This window comes from Oryzias latipes, chromosome 2, assembly GCF_053564925.1.
Source record: "Oryzias latipes strain Hd-rR chromosome 2, Olatipes_Hd-rR_3.1".
NCBI classification, from domain to species: Eukaryota; Metazoa; Chordata; class Actinopteri; order Beloniformes; family Adrianichthyidae; genus Oryzias; species Oryzias latipes.
This window is the reverse complement of record NC_136238.1, coordinates 25,080,904-25,100,800: the sequence shown is the minus strand read 5'-3', so window position 1 is coordinate 25,100,800 and position 19,897 is coordinate 25,080,904. Positions and strand designations below refer to the sequence as shown.

At 43.9% G+C, this 19,897-nt stretch overlaps 2 protein-coding genes across 9 annotated transcripts in view; one reads left to right on the top strand and one right to left on the bottom strand.

Moving 5' to 3' along the window:
• Nucleotides 1-19,897, bottom strand: part of LOC144986719 (NLR family CARD domain-containing protein 3-like) — a 674,722-nt gene that overhangs the window by 109,936 nt on the left and 544,889 nt on the right. Inside the window, exons 3-9 of one of the 4 annotated variants that reach the window (XM_078934654.1) lie at nucleotides 12,322-12,441; nucleotides 11,831-11,886; nucleotides 10,455-11,743; nucleotides 9,907-10,409; nucleotides 6,578-6,754; nucleotides 4,482-4,658; nucleotides 3,306-3,479 (exon numbers count right to left, since the gene is read on the bottom strand). In XM_078934654.1, the coding sequence (XP_078790780.1) occupies nucleotides 3,306-3,479; nucleotides 4,482-4,658; nucleotides 6,578-6,754; nucleotides 9,907-10,409; nucleotides 10,455-11,743; nucleotides 11,831-11,886; nucleotides 12,322-12,441 (2,496 nt within the window). Of the gene's footprint in view, nucleotides 1-3,305; nucleotides 3,480-4,481; nucleotides 4,659-6,577; nucleotides 6,755-9,906; nucleotides 11,744-11,830; nucleotides 11,887-12,321; nucleotides 12,442-19,897 lie in introns of all 4 variants that reach the window. The other 3 variants (XM_078934634.1, XM_078934643.1, XM_078934618.1) reach the window with 3 other exon arrangements.
• Nucleotides 1-19,897, top strand: part of LOC144986673 (NLR family CARD domain-containing protein 3-like) — a 497,154-nt gene that overhangs the window by 262,972 nt on the left and 214,285 nt on the right. The gene's annotated exons all lie outside the window — the stretch shown is intronic.

Here is a 19,897-nt window from a genome sequence, read left to right as displayed (position 1 = left end):
CAACTGGGAGCCAATGGAGCGAAACTAACACAGGAGTGATGTGATCTCTTCTGCTAGTTCCAGCTAACAATCTAGCTGCTGCGTTCTGAACAAGCTGGAGACTTCTTAAGGAACTCTTAGGACACGAAGCCAACAAGGAGTTACAGTAATCCAGCCTCGACGTAACAAATGCATGGATGAGTTTTTCAGCATCACTCTTAGAAAGTATATTTCTGATCTTAGCAATATTCCGCAGGTGAAAAAAGGCAGTTCTACACGCCTGAGATATGTGAGCCTTAAATGATAAATCCTTGTCAAATAAAACCCCAAGGTTTCAAACTGTGGAATTGGAGGCTATACTTATGCCATCCAGGGAGACTATCTGAGCAGACAGAGCATCTCTGAGGTTTTTAGGACCTAGTATAATGACATCAGTTTTTTCTGGGTTCAAGAGGAGGTAATTAATTGTCATCCATGTCTTTATGTCTTTCATGCTGGCGTTCAGTTTCTCTATATCCTCATTGTGGTCAGGTTTCATGGATAAATACAACTGCGTATCGTCGGCATAACAATGAAAATTAATGCTGTGTTTCCTGATTATGTTTCCTAGGGGTAGCATATAAAGCGTAAACAGGATCGGTCCCAAGACTGAGCCCTGTGGGACTCCATAGTTGACTCGAGTGCACTGAGAGGAATGGCCATTTACATTAACGAACTGATACCTATCGGACAGATAGGATTTAAACCACAGGAGAGCAGATCCTCTGATCCCTATGTCCTTCTCTAGTCTATGGAGTAAAATACCGTGGTCGATAGTGTCAAAGGCTGCACTGAGGTCTAACAGGACCAGAATAGAAAGTAGTTCCTTTTCTGAGGCCAATAACAAGTCATTAGAGACTCTAACTAGTGCAGTTTCTGTACTGTGGTGAGGTCTAAACCCCGACTGAAAGTCTTCAAAGTGGCTGTTGTCCTGTAGGTGGCAGTAAAGCTGCTTAACTACAACTCTTTCTAGGATTTTAGAAATAAAGGGGAGGTTTGATATTGGTCTATAGTTGGCCAAGATGCTAGGATCCAAACTGGGCTTTTTCAGAAGAGGTTTAACAACTGCATATTTAAAAGACTGTGGCACGTAACCCGTTTCCAGAGAGGTATTTATCATTGTTAATATGGGATAATTAATTAGGGGAAACGTTTCTTTAAAAAGTCTAGTGGGAATTGGTTCTAACAGACACGTTGAGGATTTGGAGGACGTAATAATTGATGCTATTTCTACTTGATCCACAGCAGTGAAGCAATCTAATGTTACAGAGGTTTCTATGGATGCCTCCATTTTTACCACTTCAGCCTGTTCTGGGCTGATAGTAGGAATAACTTGATTTAACTTATGTCTAATATTTGAGATTTTACTATCGAAAAATGTAAGAAAATCATCAGAGCTGAGAGAAACAGGAACATGTGGTTCTACTGAGCTCTGACTGCGAGTTAATTTAGCAATAGTGCTAAAAAGAAATCTTGGGTTGTTTCCATTCTCTGATATTAAGGTTGAATAGTACTGGCTTCTAGCTCTACGCAGAGCTTTTTTATAATTGAATAGGCTATGTTTCCAGGTATTCAGAGACTGCTCTGAACCGGAGCGGCGCCATTCCCTTTCCAACTTACGGGTTTCTTGTTTAAGAGAACGTGTATGAGCGTTAAACCACTGTGCTACTCGGTTTTGTCTAACGAACTTAGGTTTCAGGGGGGCAACAACATCAAGTGTACTCCTGAGAGCTTGTAAGGCATCTTTAACCATCTGGTCATTTATACAAGGACTGATACTATGGGAGCTGGATTCTCAGAATATCACTAAGTACTGGCTGAACTGAGTGTTTAAACTCAGGCACAGAACCCTCAATTAAGGTTCTTCTAAGCTGTTTCTTATTCACTGGGGCGGTAGCATGTTCTAATGTAACTGGAAGGTAATCAGAAAGTGATCAGAAATGATGGGGTTAAGAGGAAGGACACTCAGCTGGCTGATCTCTATCCCATGGGTTAGAACAAGATCCAGGGTATGCTTATGACAGTGAGTGGGTTCATTCACACTTTGGGTGAAACCAACATCATCTAATAAAGCTGCAAAAGCCTTTCCTAGGCAGTCACTGGGGTCATCAACATGAATATTAAAATCCCCTAATATTATAATTTGATCATAATCTTAGACAATATTCGATAAGAAGTCGGAAAACTTAGTTAAAAATTCTGAATATGGGCCGGGGGGGGGGGGGGGATAAATAATTATGAATAAAACAGGTTTTCGAGTTTTCCTGTTTGGGTGATTTATAGACAATATGATGCTTTCAAATGAATTATAAGCATTTTTAACTTTAGGGCTGAGAAGTAAGCTAGACTGTGATATTACTGCCAAACCACCTCCTTTCCCTGAAATCCTGGATTTCTGATAGTTAGCATAAGTGGGGGGGGTTGCTTCATTGAATCTATCATAGTCATCCTGATGGAGCCAAGTTTCTGTTAAGGCTAGAAGACTGAGGTTGTTATCATTAATTAACTCATTGACTAAGAGGGACTTAGAGGAAATGGATCAAATGTTTAATAAACCGCATTAATTACATCATAATTCTGCTTGTGAGAACTGCTGTCTGTCACTGTAAGGTTTCCATGATGGACTCCCTTCATTTGTCTTTCAGCACATAAGCTAAAGCTAGGACCTGCTTGACTTTCCCTGCATGGGTTTTGCACCGGCACTAACCCTAAGGGAGGCTCAGAGGAGCATTTTCCACTGCTGCTCTGCGCCCGGGTCTCGTCTCTGGGTTGTCAGATTGACAGACTAAGGCTAGCAGAAATGTTTCTAAAGAAGAAAGAAGAGCGGCACCGTCCAGAGTAGGATGGACGCCATCTCTCCACAGGAGACCGGGCTACCCCAAAACGCGTCCAGTTATCCACAAAACCAACGCCGTTTTCTGGGCACCATCTAGAAAGCCAGCGGTTAAATGATGAAAAGCGGCTGTACATTTCATCATTGACTAAGTTTGGGAGGGGACCAGAGAAAATTACAGTGTCGGACATCGTCTTAGCCAGTTTACACACCGAAGCTACGTTTAACTTAACCACCTCTGACTGTCTCCGTCGGGCATCATTACCGCCTGCGTGAATCACGACTCGACGGAACCTGGACTTACTCTGAGCTAACATCCTAAGGTTCCCCTCGATGTCACCAACTCTGGCCCCCGGATAACACCTGACTGTAGCCGCTGGGAGCTCCACGTTTCTAACTTCAGAAGAGCCTATAACCAGAGTTGAGTGTTCAGCGGGTGTGTCGCTCTACTGACCTCAGAGTCTGCAGTTTGGAGTTTGGACTCTCCACCAGATCTTGGAGCTGCTGAACATCTGAATCCTGAAGGTTGTTGTATCTAAGGTCCAGTTCTGTCAGGTGGGACAGGTTAGACTTCAGAGCTGAGACCAGAGCAGCACAGCTGGTCTTTGACAATCTGCAGTTCCTCAACCTGAATCCAGAACAAAGAGTTGAGTTTAAAGACAAAGTTCATGTTTTTCATCCTTCACTTCTTCTAAAGAGTTCAGAGCTGAAGAAGATCAGGAAGTTTAGAAAAAGTCCAAAGATGTGAAGCAACAGCAGCAGATCAGAAGAGTCCAGCAGAAGCAGAGAAGAAGAACATTCAGGAACATTCAGGACAACATGCAGCTGCTTCAGGAAAGAAGTCCAGATGTGTGAAAGTCAAACATCAGCCTGTGGCTGCATCCAAACCAACTGATGTTTCTGCAGCAACAGCAGAAAAAGTCCACTTCCTCTTTCTGCTCAGCTCTTCTCCAAACAGCACTGAATCATGGGAGAATTTCAGCAGCTTGATGCTGGAAAGTCTTCATCCCAGTTTTCAGGAGATGATCTTCCAGTCCTTCTCTGCTGCAGCCCTTCAAGCAGAGACTTTCAGCTCCAACAGATCAAAGCAGAGAGAAGAAGGAAGTGATGAGGAAGAGTCAGCAGCAAATGTTGGACATTGATCCCTGATCCATGACTTCAGCTCTGAATGAAGAGTCAGAAGCTGCTGGGAGCTTTGATGGATGATGTGATGATGTTTGTGGATGAAAAGGTGAGGATGTTTGTGGAGGATGTGTCTGTCAGAGCAGCATCCAGCTGCAGCATGACTCTGTCACTGTCTGCTCACAAACATCAGCCGCTGGACTCTCAGCTGCATCTGCTGAAACACAGCAGGACTCAGAGTGCATGTGAGCGTGCACGGCTGCTTCTTCTGCACGCGCTTTAAAGGAGTCTGTTGGAGCAAAGACACAAAGAAGAGCTGACAGCAGACAGCTTTGAAACAAGCAGCTGCAGGAAGAAAAGAAGAAGTTCTTCTGCAGATCTTTGAGGAGAACAAGCAGCCGCAGGAAGATGCTGCTGCAGATCAGGATGAGGACATTTCTGCTCACTGTTGGTGAACACAACTTTGTCATCATATTTATCTGAACACAACTGAAACATGGAGTCTGACCTCAGAGTCTGCAGTCTGCAGTCTGGACTCTCCAGAAAACCACACAGATGAACAACTCCTGAATCCTGCAGGTTCTGGTTGTAGCTCAGGTCCAGTTCTGTCAGATTAGACAGGTTTTTCTTCAGAGCTGAGACCAGAACTTCACAGCTGATCTCTGACAAACAGCAGCCCTCCAACCTGAAATCAGACAGAAAAGTGTGTTCAGGAGCAGTGATGCAGCTGGAGGTCCAGGAACTTGGTCCATTCAGTCAGGTGGGACCCGCCCTGATGACAGACTGACAGATGACATTTTCACTGTTTGCTCATTTCTTTTTTATTTGGACTCAAGAACATGATCAGGAATGAAAATGCAATAGATTATAAATGACTTGAAATGAAGTTAAAACAGACGAGGAATTGAAATGTCATTTATCATTATGAATTATTTATTAATAAATACATTTTCAAAATACATGGCAGAAATGCAGATTGAGCTGACAGTTAAAAAATACATTTTCATTTCATTTTGTTACCCGCTAAAGTGACGGTCCGGCTGGATCGTTACAATATTTTGCAGAGGATGAAGATCCAAGAAAACAAAGTTGCTGATTCATGGAAAAGAGACATTGAAGAATTTTCCAACAACAAAGCTAAATTAGACAGAACCCTGTTTGGAAACTTTTAACGCAGTAAAACCTCCTCTGTGCTAGCGAAAATACACATACAGCACTGTTGTTAGAAACTGATGCTAATGATGCTATGCTGACGAGTTGTTCACGTGTTGTCAGTATAAAACTGCTATAAGTATAACAATTTAAAGGAGAAGACAAAGAAAATTCACCAAAGGGATGACTGATAAACATGAAAAATTTCACTCAACATTTACTTGCCACTTGGCGACTAACTTTTACTCGTCAAAGAAGAAAAAATGCTCTAACTAGCGAATGTTGATTTCGAATCCTTCAAATTCTATCGAGAAAAAGTTGTAGTGTGATGTATATTGTTATCGTTACCCGGGCCGGGCTTCTCTCTCGCTGACTTTTTTAATAAATATATTGTAATGGCTGCAAAGAAGCTCCTTAGGCGGGCGGTTGTCAAACAGCTCCTTATTACTCCTGTATGTCAGAACGGTTACCGCACGAACTGAAAGGTACAGCCAGCGTCTTCTTACTCAGAGGGAGATTGTTCACCGAACGCACACACACACACACACACACAGGTAGACCCCTCCCACCAGTCACCAGCCCACCGTTGATTGACACACACTGTGGTCCAGCAACTGGCAGAAAGAGGGGGGCGCCGGCCACCCGCAGCTCTGCGCACGTGTCGTGAATGTCATCTTCCCTCCGCAAGTCTGCATCTATTTTGTTTAGGTATCCCCGATATGGAGCAGCAAGAAGTAAAGGATAAACTCAAGACAGGGGAACTGAAAAGGCAAACACGCACCGTGCAGCTGCAGTATTTCTCTGCTTAATGAAGCAAGTGCGCATCAAGATCTCTCTTTCACTCTCTTTGTCTGGCCTCTTATTCTGTGTTCCAGCGTTATTTCATTGTGCAAATGTATTTATCATGATCATAAAAATATGTAGATTATTTTAACCTTAAATCTTGCTTTTTTTTTCTGCCAAAAATACTATGGGATAATTTGAAATTTCGTGTTTGCTCCGGGCTCGGGCCTGCAAGTCAAGTTAATTGCTCGGGTTCTGGCCGGGTTCGGCTTTAATGCCCGCGGGCCTGTATCGGGTCGGTCTGGATTTTTTTTAGGCCCGATCTTACCTATAGTGCACGTGTCTGATTTGAACTTTGACCTCGGTCAGCTTTCAGGCAGCTTTGCTCAGGATGACTAGTCTGTCATTAGTTTCAATTCTTGTTTTTTTTCGGACTCTTTAAACTCATAAATCTGACAAATGTTCAACAGCTGAACCTGTTGTTGCCATGGAAACATATTTGTTCTCAAGAAACTCTTAGCAACTGTTTTCTTCCACTGCAAAGTCTTCAAAGAGTCAAAAACATTAAATTTCTGGAAAATACAGAAAATCTTTGAATCCAAACCCTTCAACTTCAGTGAAGAACTACAAATGTAGAAATGAACCAACCAGCAGCTTCAATGCTCTGACCTCAGAGTCTGCAGTCTGCAGTTTGGACTCTCCACTCCAGAATACAGAACCTTCATCATGGATGAATCATCCAGACTGTTGCTGCTCAGGTCCAGTTCTGTCAGGTGGGACGGGTTGGACTTCAGAGCTGAGGCCACAATTTCACAGTGAGTCTCTAAGAGTCCACATCCTGAAAGTCTGTGAAGAGAAAGAAAGACAGAAACAGGTGATCTATGATGAATTCAGGCTGTGATGAAGTTCCAGTTGGACATTTCTCTCTTCTTTAGAGCGTCAGCTTCATCCTGAAACAGTCCTCCTCATCAGTCTCTCTCAGACCTTCATCTTTCTTTCATGTGCAGCTGGAGGAGAGAAGGTGGAGCTCCATGGAGCTTCATGCTGCCCTCAGTCTGTCAGTGATCTGAGGTCTGAAGTTCACAGTAGAACATCTGGATCACAAAGACTGACAGCTGTCACTCTGACCATGATGATGATGATGATGATGATGGTTGAATGTTGACAGTTTTTAAATGTTGGTTATCATCCAGTTTTCTGCTTTCTTTTACAAAAGAAGAAGAGAACTTTGACTCCAGTCCAACCAATCCAACAGAACCATAACAGCAACAACCTTCAGGCAGAACTTTCCCAAAGGTTCTTCTTGGTAGAAAGAGGCTAAAGTGACTGTTTCTATTTTCAAAGAGCTTTTGTAAATCTGTACTTGATGCTTTCTTGAAGCTGGTAATGTTGTCATGGAAACAGCACATGGGGGCGGGTCTGTTATCAGCTGACTGACAAAGTGAAAGTGTTTCTTCACTTCTCTGCTCCTCTGAACTCTCTGTGGAAGGATGACTCAACATTGTTGTTCTTTTACAATCAAACTCTGCAGACAGCAGACCCATTTTCCAGAACAACATCTGCATCATCTCCTGTCTAATCCTGAAGATGAGCTTCTTCCAGCTATGAGAAACCTGTTTCAATGCCAACATGTCCTTCAGGATCAGTTGGAGCATGGCTGTGAACATGAGAGCAGTCACTGACTAACATGCAGCTCTCTGTGCTAATAGATCCATGAACAACTGTCTGCATCCACAGCTGCTGCTGATACCTGCTCCTTTCCTATTTAAATTTCAATTCAATTTCAATGTATTATTTGTATAGCACTTTTTAAGCAGAGACAGTAAAATCAGAGACAATATGATACAATAAAGAAACAATAAAAGCAATAAAACAATAAAACAGTAAAAGAATAAAATTAACAAGCTGACCCACTAAATCCGCTCACTGGAGTTAAAAGCCTGACTAAAAAGATGAGTTTTTAAAAGTGACTTCAAATCACTGACGGTTCTGGCAGACCTCACAGAGAAGGGGAGAACATTCCAGAGTTTAGGACTTGCAACTGAAAAGGCTCTGTCTCCCTGAGTCACAAGCCGACTCCTGGGAACCATTAAAAGCATTTGATCTTCAGACCTTAGGACTCGACGTGGACGATACACATGGAACAGCTCAGAGAGATACAGCAGTGCCAGAGCATTCAAACATTTAAAAACCAAAAGTAAAATCTTAAAAGGGATCCTAAAAGACACAGACAGCCAGTGAAGAGAGCGTAAAAGTGGATTGATATGCTCACACCGTCTGGTCCCCGTTAACATGCAGCTGCATGTGGTGGAAGTATCATGGTCTGCCTCTGGTGGGGACCTTCAGAAACAGCCACAGCTTCAGTCTGTGTGTTTTTGATGACCAGTCCTCAGGTCCACCATCTTGAAGGCTTTTTCTGCTTCTTTGCATCAACACACCTGCCTCCAGTGACTCATCACCGGGCCTCTATAGAACTCCATGATGAGCTCAGTCAGGTGTGTTTCAGCAGCTAAGATGGAAACCATGCAGGTTGGTGGTTCTAGGGACTGGAGTTCAGAAAGCCTGTTCTAAAGCAGAACTGCAGGATCTTCAGCCTTTCAGAGTGGATGAAAGAACCTCCTTCAGGTTCCTCTCTGTCATTTCTGCCTCACAGCTTCTTTGACTCCTTCACTCCCTTTAGAACATGCGGCTTAACATTCAGGCTTTTGTAAAGTGTTCAGAGGGAGAGCTCTGTTTGTTTAAGCGCTGTGTTCACAGACTGTCTGGAAAAGGGTAACAGCAGAGAAAGAGGCCAAGGGGCGGAGCTTCAACAGGAAACAGAGAAGTGTCTTACTACAATAAAAGCAGGTGGATTCTTTGGTGTCTCATTCAAAGCCAGGAATCTTCTCCACAGGAGCCTCAGGAGACCATGCTGACATCACTCTGACCTTTGACCCATCATACTCCTCACACACAAAAAACTCATCAAATAATGAGGATGTTTCACGGACAGAAGAAGCTGAATCCAGACTGCTGATGGCTAGCCAGCTTTGATCAGGGACATCATGGTTCTCATGGTTCTACAGCCACACTATGACAAAACAGCAAGAGTCGTTTCAAAGGCACCTGCTGAATCCATGCAGGTGAGTCAAAGTCTTTCTTCACGGAATTCCAGAACCTCTGTACGGAAGAACAAGAACCTCTGTCACCAGGTTTACAAGTTAGCTGTGATGCTAGGCTTTATTCTACTGTCCAAACTGCTATTTTAGAATTTCCAATAAGGACTTTCACTTTAAACCTTTAATAACAACAGAAATTGCACTTTCAGATTCCAAAAGCCCGGATTGATCCAGAAGATATTCTGCTGAACTTGTACTCACATTCTGGGATTTTTCTAGAAGCTTCAGAGAAATAAGAATCCAGAAAAAATAGAATAAAGACGTCTAAAACATTAATCCTTGTAATGGAACTGGATAAACAAATCAAGACAAGCTCATTAAAAAGCAGATTTCAGACAGATTTCCCTGATTTGCTGTCTGCTTTCCTGTGTGTTGGACTCAGATCTTCAACAGAGACTGTATGTATGCAGATGATGTTGGACTGAACCAAAGGAACCAAAAGGCTCAGAAGAAGGAATCAGTTTCTGCTTCAGTTTCTTCTTTCAGTCATCAAACTGTTTCATTCACAGATCAATGATTTCTCTAGAAAGAAGATGATGAACAGAAGAAAGAGCATTTTAGAAATGTGCTTCTAGAATGACTGACATTGTGGAAATGAAGACATCCTTTCATTCTGGACCATCTGCTTTGGGTTCAAACCTTTCAGAAGGTTCTGGATTGGATTTCATTTGGACAATATGATCCTTCTTTGCTCTTTAGCTAAAAGATCATATGAGTGTTAAAAACAAACGGATTTTCTTCTTTCATGTTTTTATTTCTAATTATTTTCAATCCTTTCATTCTTTGTAAATCAATCTGAACACTGATCTGATTTATCACCACAATCACTTCTGGACTCACATGAACTTTCTGCAGTTCCTCACAGCTGGGATCAGTCTCCGTTTACCCTCATCTGATGTGTTGTACTGGCTCAGGTTCAGCTCATCCAGAACCTCCTCTGACATCTGCAGAGTGTAGGCCAGAGCTGAGCAGTGGATCTCTGAGAGTTTCTTCTTTGATTTGTTCTCTGACTTCAGGAACTCTTGGATCTCCTGATGAACTGAGAGGTCCTTCATCTCCAGCAGACAGTGATAGATGTTGATGCATCTGTCAGGAGAGACTCCTTCACTTTTGATCTTCTTCAGGTTGTTGATGGCTCTCTGGATGGTTTCTGGATTCTTCTCTGTCTGACCCAGCAGGCCTCCTAAGAGTCTCTGGTTGGACTCCACAGAGAGACCATGAAGGAAGCGAACCAGCAGGTCCAGGTGTCCAGTTTGACTCTGCAGGGATTTCTCCATGACTCTACTCAGAAACTCATCCAGGGATGGGTTCTCCATGTTGTTCTCCAGGAAGTCCTCAATGACCTTTAATGGGTTCTCCATGTTGTTCTTTAGGAAGTCTTCAATGACCTCTACCTTCCTGTTGGAGTAACAGTGGAACATGTAGACTGCAGCCAGAAACTCCTGAACGCTCAGATGAACAAAGCTGTAGACCGGTTTCTGGAAGATCTCACACTCTCTTCTGAAGATCTCAGTACAAACTCCAGAGTACACTGAGGCCTCTGTGACATCCAGACCACACTGCTGCAGGTCTTCTTGGTAGAACATGATGTTTCCTTTCTCCAGATGTTCAAATGCCAGCCTCCCCAGCTTCAGAAGAACTTCCCTGTCAGTCTCTGTCAGCTCTTGTGGACTTGTCTGATGTTCCTGCTGGTACTTGTTCTTCTTCCTCTTTGTCTGGACCATCAGGAAGTGGGAGTACATGTCAGTCAGGGTGGTGGGCAGCTCTCCTCTCTGCTCTGTGGTCAGCAGGTTCTCCAGAACCACAGCAGTGATCCAGCAGAAGACTGGAACTTCACACATGATGTAGAGGGACATGGAGCCCTTGATGTGGGAGGTGATTCTGCTGGACAGCTCTCCATCTGGGAACCTCGTCCTGAAGTACTCCTCCTTCTGAGCATCATTGAAGCCTCGGACTTCTGTCAGTCTGTCCACACATGAAGGAGGGATCTGATTGGCTGCTGCAGGTCTGGAAGTGATCCAGACCAGAGCTGAGGGCAGCAGACGTCCCTGGATGAGGTTAGTGAGCAGCACGTTGACTGAGGACTTGTGTGAGACATCAGACACCACCGGACTGTTGTTGAAGTCCAGAGAAAGTCTGCTTTCATCCAGACCATCAAAGATGAACAGAAGTTTGCAGACAGACAGCTGTTCTGCTGGGATCTTCTGGAGTGTTGGATGGAACAGCTGGATCAGAGTGAGAAGACTGTGCTGCTCATCTCTGATCAAGTTCATCTCCCTAAAGGACAGAGGAACCACAGCACTGATGTCTTGGTTCTCCAAGCCCTCGGCCCAGTCCAGAGTGAACTTCTGCACTGAGAAGCTTTTTCCAGCTCCAGCAACTCCGCTGGTCAGAACCACTCTGATGGATCTGTGTTGGTCAGGGAGGACTTTGAAGATGTCTGGGTTCTTGATTGCAGTGTCATGGAGCTGGTTGGTCTTGGTGGTGGTCTCCAGCTGCATCACCTCATGTTGGGTGTGACCCTCTGGTCTCAGTCCCTCTGTGATGTAGAGCTCAGTGTAGACCCTGTTGAGGAGCGTTTCTCTTCCTGCTTCTTCAGTTCCTTCAGCCACATGTTCACTTCTGCTCCTCAGACTGATCTGATGTTCTCCAAACATCTCCTGCAGACCAACATCTGCTGAAAGAGCAGAGAAGAAAGCTCCTTCATGAGTGTTCCACATGTTTCCAGAAGAATCCATCAGCAGATGATCAGGCTCTGACTCACCAGCTCTGGGTCTTTCTGCAGACTGGGGTCCGCTCCTCTTCTTCTCTCTGTGGACACTAAGGAGAAACGTTAGTGAACAACAATCAAAGCAGTCAGTGGGAAGTTCCAGACTAACTCTGATCATGGAGCAGATCCTCTCTGATCTTCAGACTCAGATATTGGGATCCAGACTGTGCTGAAACTGAGCAAATGTGTTTCCAGGTTGAACCAGAGCAGATCTAGTCCATCTGAAGGTCTAAATGATGCGTTAGCTGTGTTTGGAGCTCATGTCTGGACTGAGCTCAGAGAAAAGTTCAGCTGTTTGCTTCATCCTCACAGACTGAGCTTTGTGTCCTCAAGAGTTGTCCAACTCTTTTCTTTCCTCTCAGACCTAAAGCGCTCACAGCAGATGGTTGACCTTCCTGGATGGATCAGCTGATGTTCTCGATGAGAACATTGTTGTTCCTGCTGAGAGCTGAACTCTGCATTGTTCACTAGAAACTGCTTCTTACTGTGAGTCTGAAGGTCCTGGTTCAGTTCTGAAGAATAGAGGTTCATCTTTGGACCGGTCACTCTTCATGGAGCCACAGCTGGAGGCTGCAGACTGGACTCTCTGTGTGACCTGTTGACCTCTGCAAACACCAAACCATCAGAGTGTTGGAGGATCTGCTTCTTCATGAACAGCTGATGGACTTTGACATGAACACAGACTGAGCTGTTTAGTCTGGAATAACATGACATGTTTGGATCAACAGTTTCCAGTTGGAGGGAAAAGGTTTCAGCATTTTCTGTCAGTCAATCCAGACTTTTTTCTAGAAAAACTGATTCCAATTCTCCATGTAGAAATGTAGAAATTCTGAGAGCAGAAAGTCAAACTAGAACAATGTGATGTTTGGAAAGCATGAAAATCTGAATCCTAGGAGTCTGCAGTGATTCTTCTCATTAGACTGGAGCTGCTGTCAGTCAGAGTCAGCAGTCAACATGTTTTCTTCTCCAACATCTCTGATGTCTCTCAGAGACTCTCAGAAGACTCAACTGAAAAGATCTCATCACACACATGATGCTCCAAGTGAGTCTGATCAGAGAGATCCAGAATTGAACCAGACCTCAAGTCCTTCATCTGAAAACTGTTGATCATCTGAACTAGAATCCAGCCTCCAAAAACTCTGACAAACACTCACTGTTCCAGTTATTCATCTCACCTCTGAGCTTTGCTCTGGTTGTCATGGTTACCCTCTCTGCTTCTAGAAGGAGAGGCTCCCTCCTGTGGTTCCTCCCACTGATCCATGCTGCTGGATTCACTGGATCCACATCAGCTCACACACACCTTCCTCCTTCACCTGCAGAGGAAACCCTCCTCATCATCAGCTCTGCTCCTCCTTCACCAACAGATCAGCTGCTCCTCCACTGATTGGCTCTTATCTTGTGTTTCCTCTCAGGTTCAGGTGAATGCAGTCAGACAGCAGAGGGAGGCAGAGGAAGCTGCCATCAGCTGCTGCACTTCTGCTCTCCCTCCACCAGGTGGAGACTTGGAGCTGCAGCAGCAACATTTCCATTCAGTCACTTTCACAAATAAATAACAAACTTCCTGTTTCTACACTTCAGGGGGGTATTCCAGAAAGCAGGTTATGCTAGCTCCCACGGTAAGTTTGAGGCTAAGGAAGTTGATAACCTCAACTTTCGGTTCCAGAAATGGAGGTATTTTTCAGGATATGTCAAGTTGCCATGGCAACTCATGCTCTCAACATAACCTGGTCTGGAGCAGGTTTAGTTGAAGGTTGGTTTGTTTTCAGAGAGGTGAAGCAGCATGGCGTGTCCATTTGAAGATGATTTAGTGGAAGAAGAAGCTCAGATAATACTTTTTCTACCGTGAGAGGATGATAAGACCACATATGGATGCTGGAAAAATATTTTTTTTACTTTGATCTAACTTAATTATTTGCTTCAGTTAAGATAAATCATTTTTTTGTTAAGTCAGCTTAAAAATAACACGTAGTTTTCAGACAGTTATTTTACTTTCATTCAAATTAATTCAAGGAAGTAGGTGTAACTTTGGTGCTGCTGTTAGATCGGCACCGCAAGGGATTGTGGGATACTATTCCCTTTGGCTGTCTGGACGGATTTTGGTTTAAGTGTGGGTTTTTGACCAAATGTGTTTAGTTGTTTAACTGTTTTACTGTGTTTTGCCGAGTTATTTTGTCTTACTATGCTTATCTCTGCACCATGAGTGAGTAAAGGAGAGGATGATGAGTTTATATAGCACCCCTACTACTCTGTACTGTAATGACAATGACGGAAAATTATTTAATTAATTTATGCACACCGCGCATTTTTCCACCGTCCTTTTTATTGTTATAAAAATGAGCATATCTGCCGGCTCAAACTAAGAAGTATGAGAGTTCAAGAAATATAATTAATAAAGATGGAAAAAATATTAATTGAATTGGAGTAATATGACATTTAATTAGATAAATATGTAAATTTGAGTTGTATAAACAATTATTGAGTTTTATAGACGTAAGAAATTAGGTTGATTAAATTTAACTCAATTACTTGTTACCAATAGATGAAGAAGTAATTGGGGTGGGTTAGGCTGGGGAACAGCCCCCAAGTTCTGGTCAAAAGCCACAAGAAGAGAGAGGAAAGAACTGGTGATTGAAGAGGTGACCAGGAGCAAGGAAAACCAGTACAAGATCAAAGCACTCAGCCAGCCACAACAAGGGTGTTGGACAACATGGGAAGGTGTGGTCAATAGGACCATTGGGTGGTCTGACATATGGAAGATGCCTCACGCAAGGCTGAGCTTCCTAATCCGGGCCACCTATGACACCCTACCCAGCCCCAGCAATCTGAGCCTATGGTTTGGCTCAGAGGAAAACTGCCATCTCTGCAAGACTCCAAACCCTACGTTACAGCACATCCTGTCCAGTAGCAAAGCAGCTCTGGCCCAGGGTAGGTACAGATGGCGGCATGACCTGGGGCCTCATTTATAAACGTTGCGTACGCACAAAAGAAGGCGTACGCCACTCTCTACGCAATAGTTGAGATTTATAAAAAGCAAACTTGACGGGAAAATGTGCGGTCCTTCACGCAAGCTCTGACCCAGGCGTACGCACAAAAACGGGTGAAATGAGAAACGGCGACGCCGTCGGCAGATGGAAGAAACACGTGAAAGTGAAAATGACAATACTGCCTCTCAGAAATAACATGAAGACTTCACAAAGCTAGTCTTACAATTAACAGCCTACACGAACACCCGTTTGATCGATCAGCAGTGAAACAAACAAAAAAGATCAAACGAAAATTACAACAGAAATTCAAATGAACACATATTTGCAGAAAGAAAAGTGAAAAATGTTCTGCAGTATTGGCATGTTGTGCAATTCATCCTCATAGATAATATAGTTAACAGAACGAAATAATGTACAAAACTGATATTCTTGTCAATGTGTCCGTCTGGCGGAGCAGATAGGTGCGGGCGTGCGGACGGACGGACAGACGTACTAATTGTCCACTGGGGAAAGTTGTCTTCATATTAAAACATTTCTTCATAAGCTACGGAATTATGGTATTCATGCATATATCTTTAGTTTGTTTTATTTTTGAAAAACAATGTATGGCGTATGTCTCATTCAGAAAGCAACAAGAAATTACATTTGCGCTGAACAATTTCCCATTTCCACGTGGATTATTACCGACATCTGTAGCTTGTCAGATGTAATTAAATGGAGGGAAATAAAATGCCCCATCACAATGCGTAATGACGCACAATGGCTGATCTTGCGCTCTTAATAGAAGATGTGGCAAATGGAAGAATTCGGAGTGAACGCATCTTTAGACAGCAACAAGACTTGCTGGCAAACGAGGACGAGTGGCTTATGAGCCGGTTCCGACTTCATCGAGCCGTCCTTTTGGACCTCTGCGGGCTTTTGGGCCCGGCGTTACAGAGGAGCACTCGGAGGAACCACGCGTGTCACCCGGTGCATCTGGCGCTCCGGTCCCCCCGGCGCATGCATCTGGCGCTCTGCCTCGACTTTGATGTCCGACCATTTCTTTTTTATTTCGGCCACGGTCCGAGTTTGTGAGGCTACAGCATTACGGCGTCTGCCACCGTTTGCCGCTCACGTGCCTTTTTGGCATTAGTAATGCCCACACTGTGCCCTCCAAACACTTTTCTCCTCTTTTCCACCTCGCCAACGATAACTTCTACTTCACATTGAGTGAAGTTACGTTTTTTTGATTTCCTCTCTGTGTTTGCCAAGATTTAGCAAGCCATGAATATTCATTTGTGGGCGTTTCACGGACTATTTATGGGCAACTATGGGCGTGTCATGTAACCGCTAAAGCTGCGCTGCATTTAGAATCGGTTGTGATTTATAAAGGGAAAGATACGTAGGATGTGCGTGCGCACGGTTTTATAAATCCGAATATTTCTGTGCGTACGCACGTCCTATGTTTCATCCGTACGCCACTTCTGACGCAAATCCTACGCAAAGTTTTATAAATGAGGCCCCAGGTCTTGAGGAAACTGGCAGAAGTCCTGGAAGTACGGAGGATGGAGGATGCTAAAGAGCATCCCACGAAGACACCGTCTTTGATTCACTTTGTTGGAGAAGGGGCTGGAGCACAGAACACCAACCAGAGACGGACACCGTCACTGCTAACACCAGGATGCGACTGGAACTTAAGGGTGGACCTCGACCTCAGCTCAAGTTCCCACCAGAAATAACTACCACCTCTCTGCGACCAGACATCATCCTGTGGTCCTCTGCAGCCAAGGCAGTAATCCTGGCAGAGCTCACAATCCCTTGGGAGGGAGGAATGGATGCTGCACATGAAAGGAAGAAGGAAAAATACATGGAAAAGATGGGTCCTAAGGGCAGCTGTGGGGGGCGGCAGGGAGACATCTCTGCCGTTGCTCCACCACCGTGAGATGTTCCGGGATCAATGGAGCGAAACATCAATGAAGGGTGGCTCCCGGCTGATGACCCTGCAGCTGCCTTACTGGCACCATCGGAGGTGCGTCAGGCGGAAACGCCATGCAGGTAGCTTTTACCTGTGCTCACATCTAAAAGTAATTCATTTAAGTTGGCAAAATTGGATAAGATTTTTATATATGCGTCACAAGGAAAATGGAAACAAGATCAGAAACTCGTGCGTATACTTTGTCTGCTCTTTTTCTACACGCAGAAACTTTCTTTTACTGATGATGCAGCCGTGTTACTTTTTTGATGGACGTGTAATCTTCATACGCCGTCATTAAAATCTCATACTCCGTCTCACTGAAGTATAGCACTTTCTTTTCTTTATCTCCATGCGTTTCCATGGTGACTCCATAAATCGTCAATCTATTGAGAATGTCTTTATGTACGTGCCGTGCACGTGCATTAACCCAGGGTTACCAAGTCGAGCGTCATTACGCCAACTCATATCTGGTCTTTTGGAACCGACATACCCAGAGTAAGCAAGTTCAGGCGGATTTCAGCCAGAGTTCAGGGTTAAAGTCAGGCTAGTTTAAACATGCTTCCTGGAATACCCCCCTGGTTTACATGAAGCCATCAACAAAAACAGACAGAAATCAAAGAATGAGGAGAAAAGAAACAAAGACAGACATGAATTCTTCCTCTCAAAGCTCCAACAAAGACTTTCTCTTGAACTTTGACCTCCACATAGGTTTGGATGGAGGAGAACAGGAAGGTTTGGAGTCAGAACTGAAAGCTTTGACCTCCAGAGCTTCATGATGGTTTAGGTTTCTGACAGAAACTCTTTCTTCAGTCTGGATTCTGGAAAGTTCTGACAGGAAGCAGCAGTCAGCTGATCTGAACCCCTTTGATGAGTCAGCATTTTCACTTCTGTAAACATCAACACTTTATTCTGTTAAAATCTAAAATAAAAACATCAATTGTTTCCATTTTCTTCATAAATCAGTTAAAAACAGAAACTGATCAATAAGTGAGAATTATTCTGCAGTTGTTGATCAGTAATGAGATCAAATCATCAAACATCAAAGAGATGAGAGTTTGCAGAGAAAGAAGAAGATCTTCTCTAAACATTCAGAGACAAACAGTCGAGTTAGAGAAGAATAAGTTCAACAAAGACAGTAGATTTTCCTCAAAGGTCTGAAGTCGTCTCTTCTCACCGTGTGAAGCCGCTGCAGCTCAGATCAGAGATTCTGCTTCTTCCTCTTCTGCTTTGCTTTAAGAACTCATCACTTCCTCATCTTGTGTTGATTCTGCTGAGTGTTCTATGTTGGACCAATCAGCTTCAGCCTTTCTCCTGAAAGCTTCTGCATGCTTTGATGACATGACCCCTGACCCGTTGGCTCCTCTTTCTCACACTGAGCTGCTGTTTGTGAGGAAGATGCAGAGAAGATGAAGCTTCATGTTGAACTTTCCTCTTTAGTCTTCACATCTCAGCTCCTGGTCTCTGTTCTGGATCCAAACAGGTTCTGGTTTCAAACTTTTCTCTCATTTTTCTGAACTGAAAAAGTGAATTCACTAAAACTCTGATCCAATCATTTCATCTGAATTGAAGATGTAGATGATCTCCCAGAATGCTTTGGGCTCTGAGGGTTTGATCAGGATTCATCTATGATTTCTAAACACAGCAGATGTGATGGAAGGGGGCGCGGCATCAGAGTGATTGACAGGATGATGCAGACGTCTTCTTGGAGGTGATCTGCCTCTCAGACGCTGCAGGATGTTTGTGGATCGTCCTGCAGACTCTGGATCCATTAGGACAGGATGAAGATCAGGGTGGATCCTGGTCTTCATCCTGATGCAGTGGGAGTTCTGCTCTGACAGGAAGTGAAACAGAAACTGAAGGAAGCTGCAGAACCAGCAGTTCTAGGAAGAAAGCAGAGGATTCTGGGTCTGAAGGTTCTGACCAATCAGAAAGAAACAGATCAGAACCTGCAGAAGGTTGAAGTACAAACATGGACACTTGGAGGCGGAGCTTCATCTGTGATGAAGAGGAGGATCCTCCCATAGGAGATGACAGAGCAACACTTCAGTGACAGAAAACACTGTTTGCTTTCTTTCAGCTGCACATTCTGTTTCTCACAAGGTTCTTGTCGTAACCTGTGGCTCCTCCTGCTGTGGAACAGGCTCCTCCTCAGTGGGCGTGGCCTCACATCTTCCTGACAGAGAACTGTCAGAATTTATTCTGCTAGCTGGAACATAGAGGACGCCGTTCAGAGAACAGTCCTGCTTCACTCCTCTCTCAACCTCAAAGCTCTGCATTAGAACGCAGTCAACCTTTACGCACACGCTGGATTGAACGTGCACGCGTGTGAGCGTGTGCATGAAGGCCTGTCATTGCAGCCCAGATCATCTGCTTCTCTAAACAGGAAGTTGTTGTGACTGGAAGGATTTGGATCCAGAAAGATGGAGAACCTGAAGGATCCAGAGTTGAAAGAAGGCTAAACCAATCAGAAAACATTCTGTTCAACAGAAACATTTAGTGTCAGACCCGGAATGAGGAAATACTGTTCCTTTATTTTGAAAATCCCCTGCTGTTTGATTTTGTACTTAGTAGCAGGTTCCTGTCCCTGCAGGATCTGCTCTGTGTTGAATTCAGACGTCTGGCTAAAGTCCAAAGTGACTCCTGGGGGGTATTCCAGGAAGCATGTTTAAACTAGCCTGACTTTCACCCTGAACTCTGGCTGAAATCCGCCTGAACTTGCTTACTCTGGGGATGTCGGATCCAAAAGACCGGATATGAGTTGGCGTAATTACACTCGACTTGGTAAACCTGGGTTAATGCTCGTGCACGGAAAGTACATAAAGACATTCTCAATAGATCGACAATTTCCGGAGTCACCATGGAACGAGTGGAAAACCAAAGAGAGCGCTATACTTTAGTGAGACGGAGTCTGAGGTTTTAATGACGCCGTATGAAGATTATACGTCCATTAAAAAAGTAACACGGCTGCATCATCAAAAGAAAGAGTTTCTGCTTGTAGTAGAAGAACAGACAAAGTAAACGCAAGAGTTTCTGATCTTATTTCCATTTTCCTTGTGACGCATATATATATATATAACTTATCCAATTTTGCCACCTTAAATGAAATACTTCTATTGGTAACAA